We start from the raw sequence: 25898 nt of genomic DNA, 5'->3' as shown, positions 1-25898 counted from the left end.
GTAATGCTATTGATTTTAAAACATGTTTAACCAAAACATGAGAACTTAGCACACCTGCACATTCAGCATTACAAAGAGTAGAGATTGCCGATTTATGTAGTAAGACAGTATTGTATGATAGTTTATGTACTAAAAATAAATCAGACAAGTATCTCGCCAAGTCACTCCCTGAAGGATTAGATGAATCTATTTTGTGCTCCTTAGCCCACACTATAACCATTTTTTCCAAGCAGATTCATAAGTTTTCTTGGTCGAGGATCGCCATGATTTTTGAAGAAGGTCAATTTGTTGACTATTCCAACCTTTTAGATTTTTCGTCCACCCCCACATTTCCAGACCTCCAATGTCATGTCGTGTACATTCGGAGGTGGAAGGCCTGTCGACATATCGATCAGGACTTCCTCTAGGTTCAGAAGCGTGAGTGGAGGGGCTATTGCTCGTGATTTCACGTCTGCTCTCCAAAATACCCGATCCCAACGAGGTACTACTAACAGGTAAATTCCCTGACACTGATTGAGATGGTTCAGTACCCTGGGAATGAGGTAGGGTGGAGGAAAAATCCATGCCAGAGGATAGTTCCATGTCCGTGAGAATGCATCGTGGAACAATGCCTGATGATCGTTCAGATCCAGCGATGCATAATTGATCACAACATGTGCTCGATTGGATGCAAATAGATCGATTAAGGGGATCCCCCATTGAGAGAATACTTTCAGAGTGCCCTTGGGAAGAAGATGCCATTCTGGGGCTTGTCGCAGCCTCGACAGATGGTCGGCATGTCCATTGTAAATTCCGGGAATGTGATAAATTTTCACATGTATGCGATATTGGTCCAGAATTTGATAAATTTGATATGTCAGGTTTAACAGGGGGGGTGACTTGGTACCTCCCTCGTGTCGAAGATATGCAATTACGGTCTTGTTGTCGCACTGTATTAGTACCGTACTGTGACTCAGGTACTGAGAGTGATCTTGTAAGACTTTTAGGATTGCTAACATTTCCTTCTGGTTGCAGTGAAGGTCTTGTTCGTTTTTTGTCCAGAACCCTGTCAATGATAGGTGATCTAATCGAGCTCCCCATGCTATGTCCGACGCATCGGTAGTCAGGTAATGTGAAGGTGGTGGCATGTGAATAGGTGATGGCAGTTTGCAATTCCGTAGCCACCACTTTAGGTTTTCTCTGGCGTCCAGAGGAATGTAGTGTCGTGGTTTGGAGTTCTTCTTCAACATTTTGTTGAGAAGATTTAACAGAGCGCGATAGTTTAGGCGGCCTTGTGGCACAGTAAAACTGGCAAAATTGAGAAGTCCTACCAGACTTTGTAAATTCAAGAGATTTGTGCATCTTTTTTCTAGCATCGCTGTCAACTTGGCTATCAGTGATGGAAGTTTCTCTTCGGGAAGCTGTTTCTGGTTTGTCCATGGGTTCCACATAATTCCCAAGTATGTCAGGGCCTTTGACGGCACTAGAACCGACTTGTCGTAGTTGACCATCCAACCTAATGACTCCAAGAGCTGTATGGTCAGGCGCACGTGATTTTTGAGTATATTCCTGTCCTGATTTGCGATCAGAAAATCGTCGAGGAATACAACTACCCGAATATTCATTTTCCTGAGAACCTGAGCAATCCAATTCGTTAAACTGGCGAACGTTTTTGGTGCTGTACTCAGGCCAAAGGGCAAACATGTCATTTCCAATAATTCGCCTTGATAAATCAGACGGAGGAACCTCCTGTGGCTGTGAGCGACTGACAGGTGGAAGTAGGCTTGTGATAGGTCTACTTTGCACAGCCAATCTGACTGCTGCAAAAAATCTGGTATACGGGTTACATTGATCAGTCGGAATTTTTCCGCTATTATGTAACGATTGAGGGCTTTCAAATTGAATATTGGACGGGGCGTACCATCGCTCTTGGGGACCAGAAAAATTGAGGACAGGAAACTCGGACCTGGTGCAGCACTTTTTAGGACTCCTTGGTCTTTCATTTGAGTTATTACAACAGACATTTCGTCTGAATGCGGCACGCTCAAGTGGTGTCTTAATACTTTTGGATGAACTAGCGGTGGTTTTCGATAAAATGGTATGCGATACCCTTTTAGAATCTTTAAAATGTAATTTGTTGCTTTTAATTGTTCCCATCTGTGAATGAAGTCCTTGAGACGGCCCGCCCGAAATCTGATCGAGTCAGAATTTTTTACGTTTATTATCTTTGTTATATTCGGACTGCGATGATTCTCGCTTTTGTCCAGATCTATTCTGTCCTTGACCTCTTGTGTTTCCTCGCGAGGAACGGCCACGAAAGGAATTTTGATTATTCGCAGTGGCGGAATTAGAATATCCTTGCGAAGGATAGTGTGCATTACATCCACCTTGCGGAGGTGGATTATGGCAGTAGGTGGCATGTGCGAAGTGCGCACCGCTATAAGTGCCATGAGAACAACCTTGCGTAGGTGCTCGACGGGATGCAACCCCCTGCGAGGAGGTGCTTGGTTTGTTAGGCTCAGCCTGCGAGGTAGAGCTATTTTTTGCCTTCTTTATTGGCCAAAAACACTTTCGGACTCCTCCAGCCTTTTCGATGGCGCTTGTAAATTTTTCGGCATCAAAAAAATTTGAGGCTGTTGGTGGAATCTTTTTCAAGCAGGTTTTGACTAATGGATCCTTCACATATTTCGTAACACAGTCCCTTCTCATTTGAATTACTTCAGCTCGATGGCCACAAACAAGCTGTAATAAATCTGATGACGTTTTAATAAAGTCACCTGTGGAAAAAAGGTCATTGATTTTTGCACTTAGTCCCTCATATGAGAGGTTATCAGAATCTTTAGTCCATAGCAATAAATCTCGTAAAGCTTTTTGCAATGATTCTCTCTGTTTAACAGCACACATCGTTAAAGCTGCGAATGCTTTGTCAGCGTGTAATAAATGACGCGGACATTCATATATTTTCACCTCATCGTTTAAATCCAGATCAGTGTAACCTGGGCAATTATTATATAATTTCTGGGTTTCTAAGTACCTAATATCATTCCATTCAGTAAATCAGTACTATCTAAATGCTGAAAATCATTTAGCAATTTTAGATGCTCAACAGAAGTTTTAGGCATAGTAGGCTCCTTGAGCTTCGTTTCAATACCGAAGGTAAAAGGTTCTTGGTCGTTAACAACATGGCTATCGCGAGGTGAAACAGGCAACTCATTATATAGGTTATGGCTAACTCCCGAAAAAATCGAAATAGCATCATCGTCAGAAACATAATCACGGGTACTTACAGTTTTCCTTTCTTTCCTCATCAATTGTTTCTGTAGGTTTCGCACTTGTTTTGATAATTTATCCACTTTACGATCGGAACGGTGCTTTTTACCCCTGCCTCTTTTTCCTTTTTTGCGGTGAGTACGTCCCCTAGTTGAGGAACTTGACTCACTTGAAGAGGAGGTACTGCTGCTACTGCTGCTTGAAGATGAACTCGTACTATCCTTTCGAAATCGTCGTTTATTACGCCCGGAAGATGGTTCCGGTATTGGTTCCGAAGCTGGCAATTCATCTACATTTTTGTCGTTAATTTCCATGCTAAAAGTTTAGAACACGATTAGAAACTCAACTCAATAACTCATAATATTACTTGTATGAGGGTAGACAAAAAAGAAAAATTTTCGAACGAACATTCGTTAAAGTTTAGCCCTTTACGGCGCTCAATTGCAGTTCTGCATCATACCACTTGAACTCATAGAATCTTTCAAACAGTAACAAAAATACCTTATAACGTAGTGCGGCATATCTGCAGCAAAGCACCCTTACGAGTTAGTTAACTCTGTTTGTGCTAGATGGCGCTATTTTATTTTTGTGATCACCTAAAGTGAGAAACTTGTAAAATCCGGTTTGTTTTGTTCGGTGGTGATTTTGATTCTTTGTTTTTCTGGTGTTAATGAAAATATTGATCTGAAATTGGTGTGGAGTGAGGGTAAGTTATTGGTTCTCAATAATTTGATATATTTGAAATGATTTTTATTGTATTTACAGAATTAGAGGACAATTTTCTTATGATGCAGTTATGCATCATTGCGCTTTAAATTTATCATTTTTACTATGTGTCTAATATCTATCTCTTTTCTTCTAGACCCATTATGACTTCGAGGCTTACACATCCAGGTACCAGGACCCAATCTTGGACGACTGAGGACTTGGAGAATATTCTGGACCAATGGGAAAATAGTGATGATGGCTCAGATTTCTCAGACAACGATGATGTAGCTGATCCATCATACATATTGGAACCTAATGAACAGAGAACTCTGATGAGGAACCAGAAGTACTGGAGCCAGAGGACAAGAACATCTTGCCGCCGTACTTTGAGGCTGATAGCAGCACTACAGCTCAGCCATGTGATACATTGCAAGCTGTTCCTGCCCCTAGTTCCAGTTCTGCCACCATATCAAGAAGCGCGCTTATCCCTAAAGGCAAATACACTATGGAAAAATGAAAACTTAGAGCTTAGTGTAAACCAGATAAGGTTCAGAAGATCTTATGACCTGGCTAATGAAATCCAAGAGCTGCCGTGAGATTTTAGCTTTGGAAAACGTTAGGTGAAACCGCATTCTTAACTGTAAGCTCCCAGAAGGAAAGCAGCTAAAAGGATAACCTAGAGGAACATCAGTTGAACAGGTTTCAAATTATGATGGCGTTGGTATATCCTTGGTAGCTTGGAGAGTTAATAAGATTGTGAATCGGGTATCCAGCATTGCTGGCAAGAACCTCACATCCGTAGTAAAGTAGAGTTGACAAGTCACAAAAGAAACATTACTGTAGAGGGGCCTTTTATAGTAGCAGAATATTATCATCACATGGGAGGACCTGATAGACCGCGTAATGGTACATTATAAGATTAAACTGCGTAGTAAACATTGACACATAAACCTCTCTTACCCCCTACTTTTTGGTACGATTTTACACCATGATGCACTTCTGCAACACCATGTTTTTTTCAAAAATAAATACTTTTTTTTCAAGTGTGTTTTTTTTAACTATTTTTCCCATCTTCTATATACCTCATACGACCTGTTTTTGATATAAAAATAATAAAATACGTTCTTGCGCCGTAAAGGGTTAGCATTTAAAATAAAAGTAGGGTATAAAAATATTTGTTACTTGCGTTGCAACAAAATTAGTTTATAACGGTTTTGTAAAAAGAAAGAATTCTTTGTTACTTACGTGGGTGTGTGTTATACTCAACTTATTATTATAACTCACTTATTGGATTTTCCAAATATTAAATATAAATTATTTCGATACGAACAAAAAATAGACCTTTGGACTATAATATTTTACACAGTATCTGTCGGAAGTGCAGAGCTCTGCACACGGCGGGAAACAAGACGCCAATGATTTTTAGAAATGGCGGACCTTCCTTCAATGGTCGGTCTCGCCCCTGCCAGGCGGTAGTGGTAGAAAGAGATAGCTCTATAGGGTAGAAAGAGATAGCAATATGAGGCGGGAAATGACGTGCCTATCTCAATTAATTAAGCTTCGAATAACGGTCAAGTCAAATTAATAGGGTTCTTACTTACTTATTTATTAAAACGTTTATTTAGGTTTTTTAATTATCAAATACCTAATGGAATAAATTAATTGACTAAGTAGTTAACAAAAAAATAAAACGTTAATTAGGTTCTTTAATGATCGAATACATAATCGAATAAATTGATTAAGTACTATTAGAGGCCGTTAGAAGATCTATTATCATAAATAAAATACCGGATACTTACTTTCACATACTTATTGCCTCATTTTAAATACAGTTCATCACTTAGTACAAAAGCGTGGTGCGGAGCAAATTACTTTATCAAATAGAACACATAAATTTTTAACCCTTTTCTTGGCATCGTAACACGGGTGATACATCATAATTTAAAAAATCCTGAGGGCAGCGAAAGCATTAGAAATAATTTATTGTATACATAACACGTTCCTGATATATCATATGTAGAATGGGATAAAAAAAACTATTCACACAAAAATACATTTGGCTGTCAGTTATTGTCAAAATTGGATAACACGAGCATGTTGGCTTCAAACGCGTGGTAAGTTTATTTGTTTATTGGCGATATCACAAAATATTTGTGTTATTTTCTGTATGTAATTTTATAGAAGAAGGATTACTCTGAGTTTTTCGTTTGGTTTGGATGGTGTGTATTGCTACTTGCCGATTTGATAACCGTCCATGTGCTTGTGTATCATATATGTTACATTGCCAAGCGCTCCGTGATGTATTTTTAAATCAAAATTTTTGAAAAAATGCCTATTTTTAAAAGATATTAGTATTACATTATTAGGAAATACAGTAATTAGAGTGGACAAGCTTGTGGAGTGCAATTAGTTCATAAAAATCTATTAAACTCCATCCACCCTACCTTCTGATGCCGTCAAGTATGACAATGTTGGCCTATTTTCATTTCTTGTGGAAAATATAAAACTAGAAAAATAGGCAGATTAAGTATAAAATACACAAAATATAATCAACTTTTATGTGTGGTAAAAAGTTATTCGATTTTATGACTTTTATCATTATTAGTAGGTATAAAAAGCTAGAGTCTGAGTAATTATTATTTGTTTTAATTGGATTTGGCATATTCTTTTCACTCTGAGTTTCTGTTTTGATAAGGAAGTTTATAAATTACCTTTTTAAATTATTTATGTATGTTTTTGTTCATTCAAAATAATTTTTTGAATATTTTAGCTTTTTAATTTTCTATACCCTAATCTTGGCAGTGTATCATATATGATACACATGGTTTCTGAAAAACTGAAAACAATATATTTTTTTAAACATTTTTATTGGCCTATTAGGGATCATACTTAACTCATAATTATCAAAAAAATTAAAATCGTAGTGAATTTTAGGTCATGCCAAGATAAGGGTTAAAAAGCGTAATTACGTAATTTAAAAAGAACTATTACAAAATCAGATGTAAGCACTTTATTTAAAAAGTAATATTTAATCATTTTTACAATTCAGAATTATTACGAAGTTTAAAAAATAAAAGTTCTGGTTTTGAAGATGCCGAGTTCAAGCAGCCGTATACTACGCAATACACTCGTGGCATGTTTTTAAAAATACAGCGGACAGTGCATGCAATAAAATTATTATTAAAAACACAACGCGCGCGACACTCGCAACGGATGGACTGCGAGGTTCGCTTAGAGCTCGTGTAAAGCGTGCGTCTGTGTGCGTGAGTCTGATTTCGAGCGTTTGTATGAAGCTTCCGTACTGTTTGATTTATCTACTGTGCTCACACTGTATGATAATGAAGTAGCTTGTATACTGTGCTCAGTATTATTTTAATATAGTTGACACGTACGTATGCTCTCTGAATATATGCTTATTAATAATATGTTCTTACTGTCACGTGTATCCCAATTAGAATAATGGACAGTCAGTAGCCCATAATAAGACTATGGTGTAATATAAAACAACACTCAAAACTCAAGTTAAAAAGTTAACTCAGAGAGTAAAGGAATATTTACTTATGTGACTGCCTCGTATGCCTAAATTGTAGGTAGATCCTGGGTAAAGGGGAGTTAGGAGTGTGGTTAAATACCATCATATTGCCAACCCTATATTACACGTAGACATAGTATTAAATAATAGTGTAGCAATAAAGTACCTACATACATATTGAAGAATTAGTTGCACAGCGTGCTATGGAGAGGGCTATGCTTGGTGTTTCTTTGCGAGATCGAATCAGAAATGAGGAGATCCGTAAACGAACCAAAGTCACTGACATAGCCCGACGAATTAGCAAGCTGAAGTGGAAATGGGCAGGCCACATAGTACGCAGAACTGACGGCCGATGGGGCAGAAAGGTTCTGGAATGGAGGCCGCGTACCAGAAAACGCAGCGTGGGACGTCCACCTACAAGGTGGACCGACGACATCGTAAAGGTAGCAGGGAAGCGCTGGACGCAGGCCGCTACCAATCGATCAACATGGAAAGCATTGGGGGAGGCCTATGTTCAGCAGTGGACGTCCTATGGCTGAAATGATGATGATGATGATTGAAGAATTTGGAAATAAACAGTACGATTAATTTTCAGCTTTTATTTTATGAAGTGACTAGTGAATACGTAATATACAGACAAAAGTTTCAATGAGAAATAAAATAAATACTGTGTATCACTTCTATTTTTTCTGATCCTTAAAATTACGTTTATAAAAATCTTATAGGCGAATTATGATAAACTATTCTAATTGAGCTCATCCTAGATTATAAATGAAGTATACAGACCAATAAAGAATATAAAAGTATCATAATAATTTGGTAGGTAGTAAGATTGAAGTTAAACAAAGAAAAGTAAATTAACTTAGATTGGAATCTGCCAGTGCTACATATTCATCTCTATAAAGTTTTATGTCCTGAGTTCTTCAGAAATAATAATAAAAAAAGTTTAGTCCTGCTTGGTGACTACAAAATATTCCCTAATATGTTTTTAAAATGTCTTTGCAAAGTCATGAAATGTCAATCATTACAAAAAAGATTTTTTAACTCTACATAAAATTCTTAGCATAAGATTATTAAGTAGGTAAATTATACTCATAGTCATATAAATAATGTTAGTTTGGACATCTACTCTTACATTTAGATTTCGCAAGCCGCGTCATGGGATTTAACTGCCTAGTTCTGAATTATACATAAAAAATAATAGTCATACACAAAATAGAATTTTGAGTTCAGACATATATCCTTCGTTTAGTTTTTACTTTTGAAGTCTGTGATAGGTCTAATAAAAAGTACCTTACCTGAAAATAATATACCTGTAATTTTTCTTACATTGTTCCATTGTGTCATGCCGTAATTGACAAAATATTGTAAATTAAAGCTTTATAATCCAGGTAGGTAAGGTCAAACGCAGATTCTAGGTTGATCACAGACTTTCAACTACACAATCGGTAGCTGAATAAAACTTTTTTAATACACTCTTTACAATAAATAGCTGGACAGTTAGAATATTTGAATTTTGACATCTGTCAATCTTACTTTATTCGAATATGGAACGTATTTTTTTAAACAGATCTGTAGAAGCAAGAGCAGCAAGTGGGCAGGTCCACAGGAATGGTCTCGGTCTTATTCGCTTCGCCGGATTCCACGTCGACCACGAAGTGCCAGGTGGTGTACTTCTGCTTGCAGAATGTGGTATATGTGGGCAGCTTCGGGAAGACCGTGAAGCAAGGTGAGCTTGCAGCTCTGGAAACAATAATTTAGATGGTTAAACTACAGATTACTAATAAGTTACAGTTAAACTTTGGAGACACAAGAGAAAAAACGCTATAAAATATTGCGAACATAATTTCTAGTCACGTCGGAGATTTTTCTGAGTAAACCGATGCTCTAGACTTCTCGAATCTTCCTTTCTTTCTCGTTATAAGAGACGCATTGAAGGAAATATAGGGTTGATTTAAAATTAACATCTGGCCTCCCCGACTGTCTGGCTAGCGTGGTCAGTACGTCTAGCATGAAAAACTTTCGACTTCAAATCGTTTGCGTATTCGAATTGCCATCAAAAGATTTAGTACGAAAACTACAACAGCGCCCTTGTGAACGTGTCGTAAAGTGAACTTAGTATGAGAAATGGTTGCACGAAACTTATTTTGACAATCAAAATTGCCACGTTATCGTTTAATTCGAAGGTTGAGTATCGAATAAAGTCGAATACGCAAACGATTCGAAGACGAAAGTTGCTCATGCTAGAGGTACCGTGTAGGCAAAATTCTCCATTTGCCAAGCATCTGATAGGTAATTAGAGAAGGTCATGCTCCTGCAGTTAAGACTAAATGATATGACGATGATGTCTTGCATCTGCCGCTATGAAACAGAGGTAAAAAATATCTTACTTGCAAGTTTCCAGTCGGACTAACTGTACGAAGTTCTTCTCAGGAGACTGTACCACGGTGCGCCATCCACCTGTTTCGGACTTCACTTTGTAGAGAGGCTCGAACTGTAAATAACAATGAAGATGTTAAATCGACCATTCACATGGAAAGAAAGAAAAAAGATGAATTTATTAGTAATCGTCTAGACACAAATTAGGTACAGATCTATAGAATTTAACGAAAAGAATTTAGCGTGACGTAGGTGACAGGTGTTCCTAAAGGGATTTGAATCCATTACCAAGTTGTTTACAGTCTGGACCACAAACCGCTAGACTGAACGGTCGTTATACAAAACGCGCAGTAACCTGCCTACAGTAGGTATCATAAAATGAAGGATCTAACATCAACTAATGAGTGCATCATTATCGTACAAGTTACATAACAGTCAAGTAATTACTGTAGTGATGTTATCATATAAATATAATTTATCGTTCAGAAGAAACCCGATCGTGACCTTCCACTCTTCCGTGTATCGCACATATTATCTGCCAAGTGCAGCTGTGCGAATAAATACGTGATACTCGTCTTTATTCTCGTAACCTTTTTGTTGATCTTCAAGCAATAATATGCTTTGTGCAGACTTAATGAGAAAGTGCATAGACGTCAAAAATGAACACAAAACAACATGTGAATCTAGCATTACATTTGATGTGATGCCTCTATTTCCTGTCACCGCTGCCCCGCCCCGGCACCATTTTTCTTCTAAACCAGTGTTTTTCAACCTTTTTCATGTCACGACCCCCTAGTATGAAAAAATATTTTGCGACCCCCCGACCGTTCGCTTTTTTTCATGCATTTTTAAGGTTACAAAGATGTTGAAGGGACCGAATTTTTCAATCCTGTATATTTATGCATTTGCATAATTAGATTTCGGATAAATCTATCTTTAAAACTTTATTGTTTTTTTACTGAGGTAGTTTTTAAGACCTCTCGTGACCCCATATAGAGGCTTCGACCGAGAGACCCACGGGTTGAAAAACACTGTTCTAAACGATTGGGAAAAAAGTATTGATGTCCACTAGTGGTGGGTTCCAAAATTACAAACGCTGTAAATTGTATGTACCTATTGTGTGTTTATAACCCATTCTCTGTCTATAAGTAGACACAAGAGAAAACCTAAAGCTGTGAGTCAAACATTTGAATCGCAATAATTCGAACTAACAAAACATTGTAAATCTAAAAATAAATCTGCATAACTTTTTGCCAATTTAGGTCTATTTAGTCGTTTTGCAAGCAAACTATACAAGTTAGTTTACCTAAGATATTTTCCTTTTGCAATGAGTAACCAGTTATAAAAATAGTACCGTAGGATATTGTGTTGATCTAAGTGATTATAGTGTAGATTCTAATCATTCTTTATTGCTAAGGTATGTCAATATTGTTAATATAACAGATGGTATAGTACCATTGACTCTAGCATAACTACTTGAAGTTTTTCTATAATGAGAACATGTGTACTGTTGTTATGTAATCTAGGATGATTAATGTATTAAACTTTAGCTTACATGATTCTGTGAGAGATTCAGTTTTTGTTTCGATATCATTTAATTTTAACTGTTTGAGTCTGGTGCATGCATAGATATAAATGTATGATTGTTTTAACTTTATATCTAAGTGGAAAATGTACTTGGATCCGAACTAATTCTCGCAAATCTAAACACTAAAAGTATTTGATACAGACTTATTAAATGTTTTAAGAGGAAAATTATCCCTTACCTCAATTATAGTTTCGCAGTTATCAACTTCATCAGGATCACCTTGTTTGTCTTCTAAACCGTCTAACACTGGTGTGTTTAATGGAATCTGAAAATAATGACATAGTTACCTAGTTAGAACTGTCAAAATAGCTATAAACACGGACCATGGTGTAAGCTTTTGGCACAATCGAAGCACCTAATAAGATAATGATGTGGATGTTTAAACACGCTTCACCAATGATTTTATAACAAGTTTAGTTGTTAGAAACCTTATTATAAACCATGAATTTAATGAAAACGCAAATGTAATTATATGGAATATTAATGGACCCAATATGCCTTCTTGAGAGACTCTTGTCTCTGTCCAGACTACCTATACCTGCACTGATGGATGATTTCTTATTTTTAATACTGTAAATTGTGATGTGAATTATTAATAGTGAGTTCAGTAATATGATTCAGATTTTTGTAATGTTGTATCTTAACACCGTATCCTTTAAGTCATTTTCCCAAAAGTTTTCATGCACATGTCGATAAAATGATAACCTTAAATCAGTATTTTGTCCATTTCTCGAGATGTTTGTTAATGGAAAATATTTTTTGTCTCAAACTTACGGTGGAACCTGTCGTGGTTGAAACTTCTTCGGCGCTTCTCTTTTGCCGTATCATATTCGCGAGAGATGGCTTAAATTATAAGAAATTCTTATAATTACTTTCAATAACTTTAGCCCAACAGATACGAGTAAGGACATAGCTAAATTCTGCGATGATAATGACATTGTAGTTATTCGTAGATTGAAACGAAATGTTACTAGCTATACTTATTTAAAAAGAAACAGGATAGATATAAGATTTGATAAGACAATAATAATAATAAAAAGCTACAATGAGAAGTATACATTAAAGACCAAGTTATTTGAGTTATATAAATTTTGATGCCAAATGCCAATTGTATAAATCTTGATGCGAAAATGCCAATAATAAAAAGCCAGAGGTAAGATTTAGCCAAAAACATCAAACCCAAAAAGTTATAAGTGGATATTTACAAAGGTTTTGGCGTCTTAAGATTTGAATTAAAATTATTCTGCAATAATGCAGTTGAACTGCAGTAAATGAAACGCAGACTCAATTGGAAGGATGTGCGGCAGATCAATTTTAAGTGGGTCTAATATGGCGTCTTACGGAACTTCATACTCATTCACATTATGAACAGAGTATGAAATAAAAGTACTTACGCTGCTTTTTGTTTATAAAGTGTAACAATTTTATTGCTCTTTATAATACAAAATTGATCTGCCCTACAACTGCCTAGCTCTCGTTATCCGTATAACAAAACTTAGAAACTTACTCGATGCTTGATCAAGCTGTCGAACTTTTTCTGGGGGTAGTCTGGGGGCTTGACGGTGCAGTAGTTTTTGTTCTTACACTCGTCGGGGACGTCGCCCTTGCTGACTTCATTGTTGCTGCTGCCATATCTGTTCAGGGGAACCGCTTCCTTGATGGGACCAGGGAAGAAGATTTTGTCATCGGCTGGAATAAGCACAAAATACTATAAGACGACGACGGATTAGCAAGCTGAAGTGGAGGAAAGGAAGTGAAGGCTGAAGTGGCAATGGGCAGGGCACATAGTACGCAGAACTGACGGCCGATGGGGCAGTAAGGTTCTGGAATGGAGGCCGCGTACCGGAAAACGCAGCGTGAAAAGGTAGCAGGAAAGCGCTGGACGCAGGCCGCTACCAACCGGGTAACATAGAAAGCATTGGGGGAGGCCTATGTTCAGCAGTGGACGTCATATGGCTGAGATGATGATGATGATGATGATGACTATAAGACGATGGTGAACATCGTGGGAAGTGCCTGGATGCGGGCAGCGCAGGACCGGTCGTTGTCGAAATCCTTGGGGAAGGAATTTGTCTAGCAGTGGACGTCATTTGGGTGAAACGACGACATCGATGACTTCAAAATGGCTCCCCTCTGGCCAGCTCAGGAGTGTAGATCGCAGTTAGATAGAGCCTAGAGCAGGGTTTCCCAATTTTTTTTTGCCAAGGAACCGTAATTGATTATACTTTTCCTAGCGGAACCCCCGTACTACTCCGCCCGCACCCCTTGTGCGTAAAAAAGTCGGTGCGTGCGAACAACGTCGGTCACGAAACTTGGGATAATATTTTTTACGGAACCCTTGCGGCCTTTCCATGGAACCCCAGGGTTCCGCGGACCACCATTCGGGAACCGCTAGCCTAGAGTATAGGTATTAAAAGCATATTTCCTTACAATATTAATAGTCTTACAAAGGTATATTCCTGTTGTATTTAGATACATTAATATCAATATGGTCATATTGATGTTATTAGTATCAGAAGCAGCCTCAAAATGGGTGAATATCAACAAACTCGTTTTTTGCCTAATTCCGGTGGCGAATTTTAATTTCCACTTTCCAAAACTTTTTTGTGGCAGAAATAATAGTAAATAACTTGTATTATTCAATGATATGGTAGAGATCAAAATATTATTAATACTTCTCGAGATATGTCAATTTGAAATTATCAAGAGCCACCGAAATTGTATTTGAGCCACCGGAATTAAGAACCAATCCACCGAAATTTATTTATACAGCGGACTTCGGAATGTTACGGATGATTGTCTCAAATTACTTATTTATTTGTAATCAATTAAGTATTATTATCCAGTAAAGATGTTTATAATTAAAAACAATATTCAGGCCTGTGTTGTGACCCTAAAAAAGCATCAAATCTTCCCACGTGAGTCGTAATAGCCGACTAAGGAATCAAAATACTGGAGGGTGGGCTGCAGCATCTTTCCGGGTATTATACTACCATACTGGAACTACCAACCAGCCTGTTAAGCATGGTGATAACGGCAAAATCCCTCCATAGAGAACAAATCCAAAACTTTCTGGCTCTAGCCGCTAACAGCCCCGTTATTCTAGAGTCATCACAAAGACATCATACATGACCCTCAAACCCAGAAACCAACTCTAGTCCCGGGAGGGCGACCAACTGCCCCAGGTTGGTGTTAGGTTTATCTTCCATAAGTAAAAATATTGGTCCAGGCTAGCCAAGTTTTCATGATGGTATCATACCTATCCTATACTCAGAATTACGCAACTAATTATTCGCTAAAGACCATGCGAACTGGAGATTAAGTATGAAGATATTTCTAGATCTATACCAGCTACTGAACTAACACATTACATATTTGTGACAAGGTAATTTAACGGAAAACTATGCAAACCTAGCGACAATGAGCTAGATGAAAGTAGTACAATTAAGAAACGGAGGACTAAATCCAGCCAGCCTCATAGAGAGAGAAGGCCTAGCAAAAGATGCCAGAACTGTAAAAGCGTACTGAGCTGCACCCTAATAGTACTGCAAAAATCAAAATGTAGTAATCATTTTTAGACGAACAGGCAATTTAATCACATTTGCATTCTCCGATCACCACACAGCTTATGACCGCAGTCTATGAAGGAACACTATCTGCGGTTGCGATCTTCATCAGTGAGGGACCGAGGAAGAAGAAGAAGTCATCACCGAAATAGAAGAATGCCGAATAAAAGATGCTCAAAAGCTGTCGACTGATGAAGCCTAAGCCACGACCAGTGCCAATCCAGCTCCAAAGCCCCACGAATTTTCATCTCGAGTGGCAGAATAGATTGCAACCTACGAGACTAGGGAAATTTTAGCTGTTTCAGGACTATTCTCATCTGTTTTTAAGATTCTGCTTAGTATCGATGTATAAATAGCTATCCAAGTCCTCACGCTGATACAAAGTGTATTATAGAGACGATTTTTTGTAATAAATCGAAAGTATGTATTTGCGAGGACCAAATTGAGTATACCAACATGAATAACGAGGATAGCAGAACCATTTTGGTAAATGCCTAAGCTGCTAGGAGAGATTAAGAAGCACTACTAGTAATTAGGCTGAAGATCGAGATTATTCCGACACTTTAGCGAAGATATCCTAGACTTTAGCTTGAGTGAGATTAGAATGCCCTATTAAAAACAACAAGGTATGTACCAGGCGATAATGAAATCACAACTGAGCTTATGAAATCAGATGGAATGCTAGTACTAAAGTTCTCTTAAATACCACCATGTTTATTGGTCGATAAACCAAAAAATAAGACATGGTGGTGGTGCTAGAGACTGGAATGGAATGGACGTTGGCGATGGTCCAGAGTCAGGTGAGGCAGCTTTTTCCTGAAACATGACACTCTCGCTATCCAACATCCAGTCTCCCAGACAACCTCATTTTCGAAAAGACGTTCGTAATACTACGTATACATATTTAATGCTGCGTCAAATTATGCAGAAGACTGAGGACTATAATCAGTCATTATTATTGGCCTTTTTGTACCTTCTTCGATTCGGTCAAGACCTGGGCTGTGCTACAGTCTCTTTAATGGCGTCAAATTGACTGTCGATACATGCAACTTCTGAATTTTGTATGAAATTTGTATGAAAACTTCATCATATCAGCCCTCCCCCAAGATCAGAACTCGAAACTTATCTGATTGCTGCGAGGGTTCAGAGATGGAGACACCATAATCTCTTAAAGTCTTCACTACCTCCCACTTAGAGGTTTTCAAGCTTCTGAGCTAGACCGAGCTCAGTATCAAGATACGGCGAGTACATCACACAACTTCGATTCACTGACGATATTGTAGTTATGACTGAGACCTTAGTAGACCTAGTTACAATGCTCCAATATATATATAATAGCCAATAAGACCAATTCCGGCAATAGATTCGCCACCGGAGCCACCGAAATTGCGCCACCGGAATTGAAAAACTGTTACAAAATTCAAATTATAAAGAAAACTATAATTCTGATCAATAATTTCTGTATGCAGAAACAACAAAACACCAAACTTTAATCATGTTAAAGAATCGTTTAGCATCTAAGTAAGTAGCTTTCACTCATACACTTGCCAGCGAAATTGAAAAATTTTGTATTCCTGTGCCGCTGATACAAATATTTACGGGTCTGCTGGAAAAACAATACCACAAGTCGCAAGTCTTTATAGCCCGATCAGGAGGACACAGTTGAGTGATGCAGGGAAGAAAAACTCTACGTCTCTCAAAGCTTCTTTGGAGAAGTAAGAGAGTGTCGAAATTGAGCCACTGTAATTGCTTTTTTTCGTGGGACAGTTTTGAAAGGCTATTTAAAACACTTAAAATATGAAATATCACATTTCTTTCATATCATTTGGAAGTCTTATTTAATGTATTTTATGGCTATACTATTTTTAAATTACTAGAATCCCCGAGAAAGAAGGAATAACACAATTTATGAGTAGAAATAGAGTTAGGACGCGCCACCGCTATTAGATTTTGGGTCTTTGAAAATTTTTTTAGTACATAAAATAACTACCTATTGTCCTGAAGACTTTGCTATCGTGTAAAACGCTGTATAAACTATATACAGAAAAAAAATCATCGCTCTAGTTACATTTCTCCCATCGATTCTCAGCTCCGCCGCGTAAAAAACGTGTTTGGGATATTCACCCAAATTATTTCAGTTAGGTCTGAAGAAATTGAGGAAAATCCAGTCTCCAATATTTTTTACAAACAAAACTGAATTCTATTCTTATCACCTAAATACGAAAGTTTTTACATTGTATTGTGATAAATTGGTTACAGTTTTAGTACAGTATGACTAGGTATATTTTTTAAAGTCAAAGGGTTTTTATATCGTGGTTTTAAAAGACTACTTACGTCCATGTACGTGGGCACCATTCAGTTGTGAAATGGAGTGTAGTGAGATCTGTGAACAAAAAAATTCATAAATATTTGCGTTTCTGCTGATGGCTTTTGGTAAATTAAAAAAAAAATCTTTAACATTTTTCATGCCAGAGTAAATGCCTTGTGATCTTAATAACTTCTTCTTATACACAACCGAATAAAAAACAACATTTTTTTTATAACGCAGCTCAGTAACAATCATGGCAGTCGAATACTATAGAGAAACATTATTGAAGTATGCAAAATTTGTTGGATACTGATTTTTAAATAAAAAGTCCTCTTCTTGAATGCAAGTCTATTAAAATTAATAGTAAATTAGGTAGGTAAAAATGAGATTAAGAAACTGGATTACGAATGATCTCGGCTACATCAAAAGAATCGAGACCATAAGTATGTAATTGATTTACTTAATTGGTAACCTTTACACGTTACTATAAAACGTGTTTTGGATTTGTGATCTTGCTGTAATAGATATTAATGAGACGATTTATTAAACATCTACGAAAATACAATTCGCAATGCAGAATTATTGATAGGTATCCTGTTCAATTTGCAAATAAGTTTTGAATAGAATAAAGCATTTTTATTTTATCAGCGTTGTTTTTTTTTTAAGTAATATTACTATGCTTTTAGTATACTTAAAGCTAAATTAATAAATTATAAAATAATAAGATATCAATATTTTTATAATATGCATAGTAACTTCAAAATGTTTTAAGTATCTACATTTTAACAGGCGATTGACAAATTCGTTCTCAAAAGTAGAGTAGTTTTTGGAAATAAACCTGTTTAGAAAAAAAGTTGTACAACATTTCATTAAACCGGTACACTTATTACTAATCTGACAGCCATAAAAAACAGTCTGGTCAGTGGCTATAAGATAACAGATGTCGAATAAATTCAATAATTTAATCTAATATTTCTTTCAACGTATTTTATTTTCTAGTTTTTTCGAAATGTCATCAATCATGTGGATAATAAATGTCGATTAGTACACGTTTTACCATCTAGTAACTAAGCAGTAGCTATTTGGACATAATATTAGCTGATCATCATAATGAATGTATAATCTGGCCTCTTAATGTGTGTTTTGACACAAATCGTTTGATGTTAGAGGTCATCGTGCATTAAATGTACAGATGGCAGCACATCGGACTATATATTTGTTGCAAAGTAGCATTTATTGCAATTACATAAGAGCCCTCAGTGTTTTGCTGTTTGTGCTGCTGTCGTCTGTAAAATATGAATAAAATGACAAGAAATATGTGCAAAACTTGTTTGTAAACTGGCAGGTGTGAAAACTTAAAAAAGAAAAAAGTAGTCCGCGTAAAAATCGTGAGTCTTTTGTTTTTTCATAAGGAAAAATTAGGTGGGCCTACTTTATTTTACGTTAAAGTAGGTACCTATTTTTATTTATCAACAAAAGAGTATCGTTCAGTGTAGTTTGTGGAATAACAAAATAGTATCTAAGGTTAATTGCACCACCTTATTTTTACCGTGACTATAACTAACCGGTGTTTTTTGTATGGAGTTTGACAGACTTTTGACGTTTGTTAAAGTCAGTAAGTCTAAGCTACAATAGGCTTTAATTAGATGCAAAAAAATGTTAAATATGATGTCAATTTATGTTTATGTACATGACAAGTTAATTACATAATTGCACATTCGATTCCTGCAAAAGGAAAACATTAAGGATAAAGTGAAGTACTTTTGTTTTCCGTCTCGCAACCGGATTTGAGTTTTATCATAAAATCTCGACATTTATAAATGTTAAATTTTTTTTACTGTCTGGTTTCGTTTCATATGAAGATTGCCTTTAAAGACATTTGCTATATTTTAGCCTACTAGCAATAAGGGCTGATTTTTCAATCGTCATATAAATCTTATAACTGAAAAATAAACTTGTCACTTTAACATAAACCCATGCTGAAACTGTCAGTGTGCCAAACTTTCTTCAGTTAAAAAATCAGCCCTTAATATATTGTCATTAAAGGTTAACTCAAATTGATAATATAGGCTAAATAATATCCCTTAACCAGGCTTTGGTATCCACAGAGACCACATCAATTTGAACCTTATGCTGTGCAGATATGATTGAATTTTTTTAGGCTGGGTTAAGGGTTAATGATTTTTTTTATATCAACGTAAACTAACGAAGAACATTGTAAAAAACTTTTAATCCTAATATGCCAGTTGTCCAGTCAGACAAAGTATCTCATATTTAATAACAATTTAACCAGTCTGTCAACCGGTTTTAATACCTAGGTTTCTCGATGTTAGTACTTTGTATAGGGCATAGACAGCTGCACAGGAACTGTTATAACTTTGACGAAACATGAACTTTATTACAAGCTTATAAGGTTCATCATTAAAAGAATGTTTCATATTCACTGTAACTAGTAAATGCAGTTTAACTTTCCAATATTAATCTTTACAGAGAGAGCAAGAGAGTAGAACCAGTAATTTGTGTCAATGTTAGAAATTGACAAGTACGAGATACGAGTAAGTAAAACTTCACCGCTTTCCCTATAAATAAATTCTGCGCCAGCACAGACGTGTTTAAACTGATAAGTAGTTTCCTCGTGCCACTTTCATCTAACCAGAATAACTTATTGAAACTCTACTTATAATAATCGGAGTCATAGTTCCGTACCACAAAGGCACGATAATATACTGAAACCAGATCACAGAACCTAAAGGGAGATGTGACAAGGGGGCGTGGCCGGTGTCGCAGCAATATGCCCCAAAACAGAACACATTGCTGCAGACGTCATAATGTGAACAGTTTACATTGTTTGCGTACCTAGTAGGGTAATTGTGCCGGTTTTCCGTCCAGCTCCTGTTTTCGTCCATTTGACCGACTTGCCCCAAACAAATACGGAAAATTAGAATACAAACCTAACTTTCCGTGCAAGTTTGGACTTGTTACAATCTATAATATCTAAGTAACAGTTCTGCCTGCATGAAAATGTAATTTGACAAGTAATAACTCCAAAAAAATTTACGGAAGTTGCTGCTGCACACAGGTGAATGGAAAACGTCGTCAAGTTAGAAAAAAAACGTGCCGGTAGGGAACTTTCATGATATGTTTAATTACTGTTTTAGCTACTTTACGTAATGTTTTTGGCACGTATGTCTAATTATTAGCATAATAAACACTATTTTAAGGGTTTATTAAAGTTTTTGTATAGAAATCTTAGATAATTAAGTGGACTAATACTAGCATAACAATTTTGCAAGATTTTGGTTTTCGTCCACGTGGACGGAAACCCTGACACCTAGTTAATATTTTTAATAATCATTTTACTTCAATGGACCTACAAAATACAATGTTTTTTCTTCCAATATGATCTTTATTGCTATTACATTAAACATTTTAGTTTACGTCCACTTTTTAACAGTGATAAACCCATAAAAACCGTTAAAAAAATGTGGACGAAAACAAAAAACAGCTTTAAACGTTGTTGTGTTTCCGTCCATGACGTCATGAGCAAGCACTGGGGTGGACGAAAACCAAAATTAGGTATTCCTGTAGATTAGTTTTCGTCCATTTGTCCTTCGACCTATTGCAATATTTTTCTAAATTTAGGTAAGAAACTTGTTTAAATCTTTTTGATATCATTTGAAAGCTAACAAAATTACCTTTCAAATGATATACCACAATCCATAGTTATTGTATTGTAGAATTGGTTTTAAGTTAATAATTCAACTGCACCCTTTTTTCTACACAGTGGTCGAAAACTAGCGTACACTAGGACGAAAACTGATTTTTTTGGACGAAAACTAGTGAAATCGCCTCTTTTGCATAAAATATTTTTTATAAAAAAACCCCTGGTATTTACTTATTGTCATATAATATTAACGTAAAGTAGACTATATAAGGACTAAAATGACATATGACACATATGAGTAAGGGTATTTTAAGATATTCATTTTGCATCACAAAGTTGGCAACTCCGATAATTGGACGAAAACTAACGCACTTACCCTACTAGAGATTATTCGAACGTTGAGTAGGTACTGATACCGCAGTGGATATAATCTTAGTCATAGGTCCACAAAGGTACTCTCAAAACTCGATTATATTTTAGTCTAGATTCTGTTCTGTGATTGGCATAACCCTTAAATTGGCACTCATTGAACCCTTGCTTCAAAAATGGTCAAATTTGGGTTTTAGGTATTGTTTTGATAGATTAAGAAAAAAATATTTACTTTTTGAAAAAATTCCAATTAGTATAGAAGTTATGACATGTCACTCAAAACGGACATTGCCAATTATTTAGCATTATAACCATGTCACTTAGGGCGGACATTGCCAGTTTAGAAAAACAAACGTAAAACAACTTTTCTTAATAACAATACAGGAATCCCTGATAATCATCCTCTGGCTAATCCAGCGCCTTTTGCAATCCATCTGGACTATTTACTGTTGATTTTACATAAATTTATCAAAAAACATCCTGACATATAAAAACAGAAAGTGACTGCCTGATTTATCAACATAAATCCCAAACCGGTGGGTATAAAGACACAAAGTTTGGCATGTAGGTTCCTTATTAGGGTCTAGGGGTGTTATCAGAAAGGATTTTTCCAAAATTACCCCCTAAGGGGGTGAAATGGGGGTCCAAAGTTTGTAGGGCGAAACAAAATTAGTTACACTATTTAATTCGATACTTCACAGGATACATTCCTATCGATAAATGAGTAAACACCTGTTTCAGGTTATTTCAGAATTCAACCCCTAAAAGGGGGAAATTGGGTAAAAATGTCTAAAAATCAACATGAGTATTTATTACTGATACATGGCATTGTCCGTTTTAAGTGACTTAACATTTGTAACCTTGAAATTAATGGAAAAAAATCGATATTTTTTTACAGTTTTGGCAATAACCGTCAGTTTTATTCGTTAATATTATAAAATCAATCAATAAAGCACAAGAACAAGTGTAATACCTACAGTATTGCCACATTTATCAAGAGTGAAAACTTGACATTGCTGTTGCATTTATTCAAATGTCTTTATTTTTAAAATTCGCGGCTTTTTATTGAACTACAGCCCCGTGTTTCACATAAAATATCATGCTTTTTATAAAATATCCCTTGAAAGTCGATAAATTGCTTTAATTTAGATTTTGTAAGCAATTATTTGACATGTCCTTTAAAACGGACAAAAACAATTTAAGGGATAAGCATTTACATTTAAAAAATAAAATTAATTGCATAAACAAACCTCCTTCTGGCGCAGTCGGGTAAAAATGCATAGGTGCCTGCATTAATTGCTTGCAATTTTGGCTTCGTACTGTTTAATTAATCCGAGCATCCTAAGATCTATCCAAATCATCCATTTGATTTTGTATTTTATCTAATTTAATTCATTTTCCTCTCCTTCCTATGATAAGATACCTACTATGTCTCTTGTAGAACCTTACGAAGCGTTTAATAGGCTAACATATTTACAATAAACACGTCTTGGTTACTAGACTCTTTGTGTTCATATTGACTAAGGACACGGCCAATTAAACACGTCATAACGGCTAGGTTAATATTCCTTTCAATTACCAGAGTAAAAATGTACCTACATTGCGAAAAGAGATGAGGTGAATCTAGATATTTTAATTAAGCACACGCTTATTTACTTTCTTTTGTTTATGGAAGTAGTGTTACCTACTTGTTATCTGTATTATTTATAGGAACAAAAGATACAAAGTTAATTTACATGTGACGCGAAAATTGCACTCGGTGTTATTTTTGTGTTCCATTATCATCTCCAGAAGCTTTAATCTTGTGTCAATAACCCGGTTACCTTGCATTATTATCGATGTTTTCATAGTTACAGACACGTTACCCGTATGTTGTGAGTTTTGACAGACAGATGATTTATTCTTTTATACAAACATTATACTTCTTTTGAGCACTAAAAACTTTAGTGTCTTAGTCTGAGTTTACTTAAAGGGCTTTTCGATCTTTTGTTCTGCCATTGCAACTCGTGTGTAGCGAGTATATTAACATTAAACGCGTTGAATAAACCATATAATTAAGTTAAGTATTATAATAATTCCAGGGAAAAGTTTAACAGTTCATTCAATATAGACTATCTTATTCATTTCAAATAAAGGACTAAGTATATTGCGAAGGGTCGAATTCCGACAGATGACGAACAAAGATGTACCTGAATAAAAAAATCTTTAAGAAACCTATACAATTCTAAATGATATTCAGTATGAAGCTTCAATAGGAGTTTCATACGGCGGTATTTAGAACGAAGCTTTTCATGTCTTTCAGAGCACGGAATAACAAAATTTTCGGGCGACCAGATTGATTCAAGCCCGTACTACAATACTTATCCAAACTGGAAACTACTAATGAGTATTTTACGAGTATGTGTTTGCAAACCTTGGAGACGTTAATAATGGCGATGGTGACTCAGTCTTGCTGAATTTCAAAATTGCAGTATTTTTCCTCAATCATTAGAATATTAATGCAGACAATGATTTCAGATAAGTAAGTCACTGTAATTTCCCACAATGTACTAATATGTACGAATAGATCAGACTGTCAATAGTTAGGCCCCTATTTGTAAGACATCTCAAAATACTGGTTGTCGATTCGAATGCCGCGGTTGTGATGAAGCGCTTAAATCCCGAATCATTAAAGTTTATATTTCTGTGTTTATAATGTACTAGTTGTAATTGGACGTAGTTTACATACCAAAGTGGTCATTACGATCTATATTACCATGTAGCAAAAAGTGTCAAATGTAACATGGTGTGGTTTGGATCCTTATTGCTAAACTGCGTATAACGCTTGAAAAATAATCTTAACAATTCATAATTTATGTCGGTACTTATTACAAAAATCACACCAACGAACTTGTAAGGTAAAAAATGCATTATTTACCTACATTATGTAGTGTAACATAAAACAAAACATGCGATTAAGCATAATTAACAACATTGTTTAAATTAATTATTATGGTAATTATTTCGATAAATATGTATTCGTTTAATTCATTTATTCGTAATTAGCTACCGTATTTATTACACCATGTGCACTGCATATTAAATAAAAATAATTATTAGTTTGTTGAACACAATAATAATTAGGTAGATATACCTGAAGTCTCAAGACATTCCACTCGTTATTTACTAACAAAAATATTATAAATAGATAACCTTAAACTATCTGACCAGTTGAGTTAGGTACATTTAAAAAAAAAGAGTATAACAGTTATGTTATGAATTTGTTTTTAACATCCAAACAACTCATTTGCGATTCAAAGGTCCGAAATCTTGTTTTCAAACCAATAAACTACACTGTGAATTGCAATTAAGCTGTCAACAAAACAAAGAAATACCTTTGTTTATGTCTTTTAAAAAACTTGAAGTTTCTTTTGAAAATTGCGGTTTATTACATGTTTACAGTCTACAAATGACTTAATCTAGTTTTTAAATACTTACGAAGAATAACAAGATGCCGGTAAACATTTTCGTTGTTTATCACTTCACACACGCGCTCACAGTGTCACCTCGGCACAGACTGAGACGTCGTTCAAGTTTAATGTCTTTTGTATGCGGCGCGTGCGTATAGCGCCGAGGCGGTCACTGCGGTGGGAAAACGCTTGGAAACGCTCCGCTACGTAGTACGCTACACTGCGCTAACTCATCTCATTGCGTTGGGTGTGTTGTCTCGCTTCTTCAAAGGGTATCTGGCCCAATTAAAAACTAACTTTATTGCATTGGGTGTCATTCCGTTCTACTAGGTACTTGACAACAATCATACCTCATGTGTGTAGATGCAGTTTAGGGTGGCACATTTTGCCCCGTAAATGTCACGTCTTCAAATCGTGCCCAAAACCATTAGAAAAATTATATATTAAGCGAATCGCGAAACACATATTATATCTATCATGGTAAAGTACGCAAGTTAAGATACATTAAATATTTGCACAAAATTAAACGTTACCTACTAAACATTTTTTAAATGATGGGCGACGGTAATCACTTACCATCAGGTGATCCGTCTGCTCGTTTGCCTCCTATCACATAAAAAAAAAAAAAAAAAAATTAGACCTATTTTTCGTATTCTTTTTTCAACCAATTAATTTTATTTGCTACTGATTAATAGGAATTTTTACCAGAAAAAACGCCAGAACTACAAAGTTGACGCATATTTTTTTCGGAGTTACCAATGTCTGGAAAACGCCGCGGTTAATACGCTGCGGTTGGTGGAAATAGTCAAACCACGGGCATTTCCAATACCAATGAAAAGAATGAATTGCTACTCATTCATGAACTTTAACATAGTAAATGTAGAGGGGGTTTTAGCGTAAGTAGGTAGTACTTAATATTATTTTGAGGTTTTAGTCTGGATTGTTGTGCCTATAATCGGTATGGTTATGTAAAAGTATCCATTTTATTTATTTAAGGCTTTTATCACTTAAGTTAAACATTTATAAAAGCCAAAACTTTAGTTAAGTACTATGTTCATATTGTTCTGTAATCGATCTGTTAGTACC

At 35.9% G+C, this 25898-nt stretch overlaps 1 protein-coding gene across 2 annotated transcripts; it reads right to left on the bottom strand.

Annotated features, from left to right (window-relative positions):
* Positions 1-8978: 8978 nt before the first annotated feature.
* Positions 8979-24973, bottom strand: LOC135074094 (uncharacterized). 2 transcript variants are annotated; one of them, XM_063968402.1, is made up of 7 exons: positions 24841-24973; positions 17357-17405; positions 12964-13145; positions 12231-12299; positions 11635-11721; positions 9880-9983; positions 8979-9232 (listed from the first exon to the last, which is right to left on the bottom strand). In XM_063968402.1, exons 1-7 carry the CDS (start codon positions 24865-24867, stop codon positions 9052-9054), a joined length of 699 nt encoding a protein of 232 aa, XP_063824472.1. In that variant the 5' UTR covers positions 24868-24973; the 3' UTR covers positions 8979-9051. The 2 variants fall into 2 exon arrangements, with proteins under 2 accessions (XP_063824472.1, XP_063824471.1); XM_063968401.1 differs by lacking the exon at positions 12231-12299 and having other exon boundaries at positions 24841-24965.
* Positions 24974-25898: the final 925 nt, after the last annotated feature.

The sequence above is a fragment of the Ostrinia nubilalis genome, chromosome 8 (assembly GCF_963855985.1).
Source record: "Ostrinia nubilalis chromosome 8, ilOstNubi1.1, whole genome shotgun sequence".
NCBI lineage: Eukaryota > Metazoa > Arthropoda > Insecta > Lepidoptera > Crambidae > Ostrinia > Ostrinia nubilalis.
The sequence above is the reverse complement of the archived record's forward strand: the minus strand, read 5'-3'. Positions and strand labels throughout refer to the sequence as shown.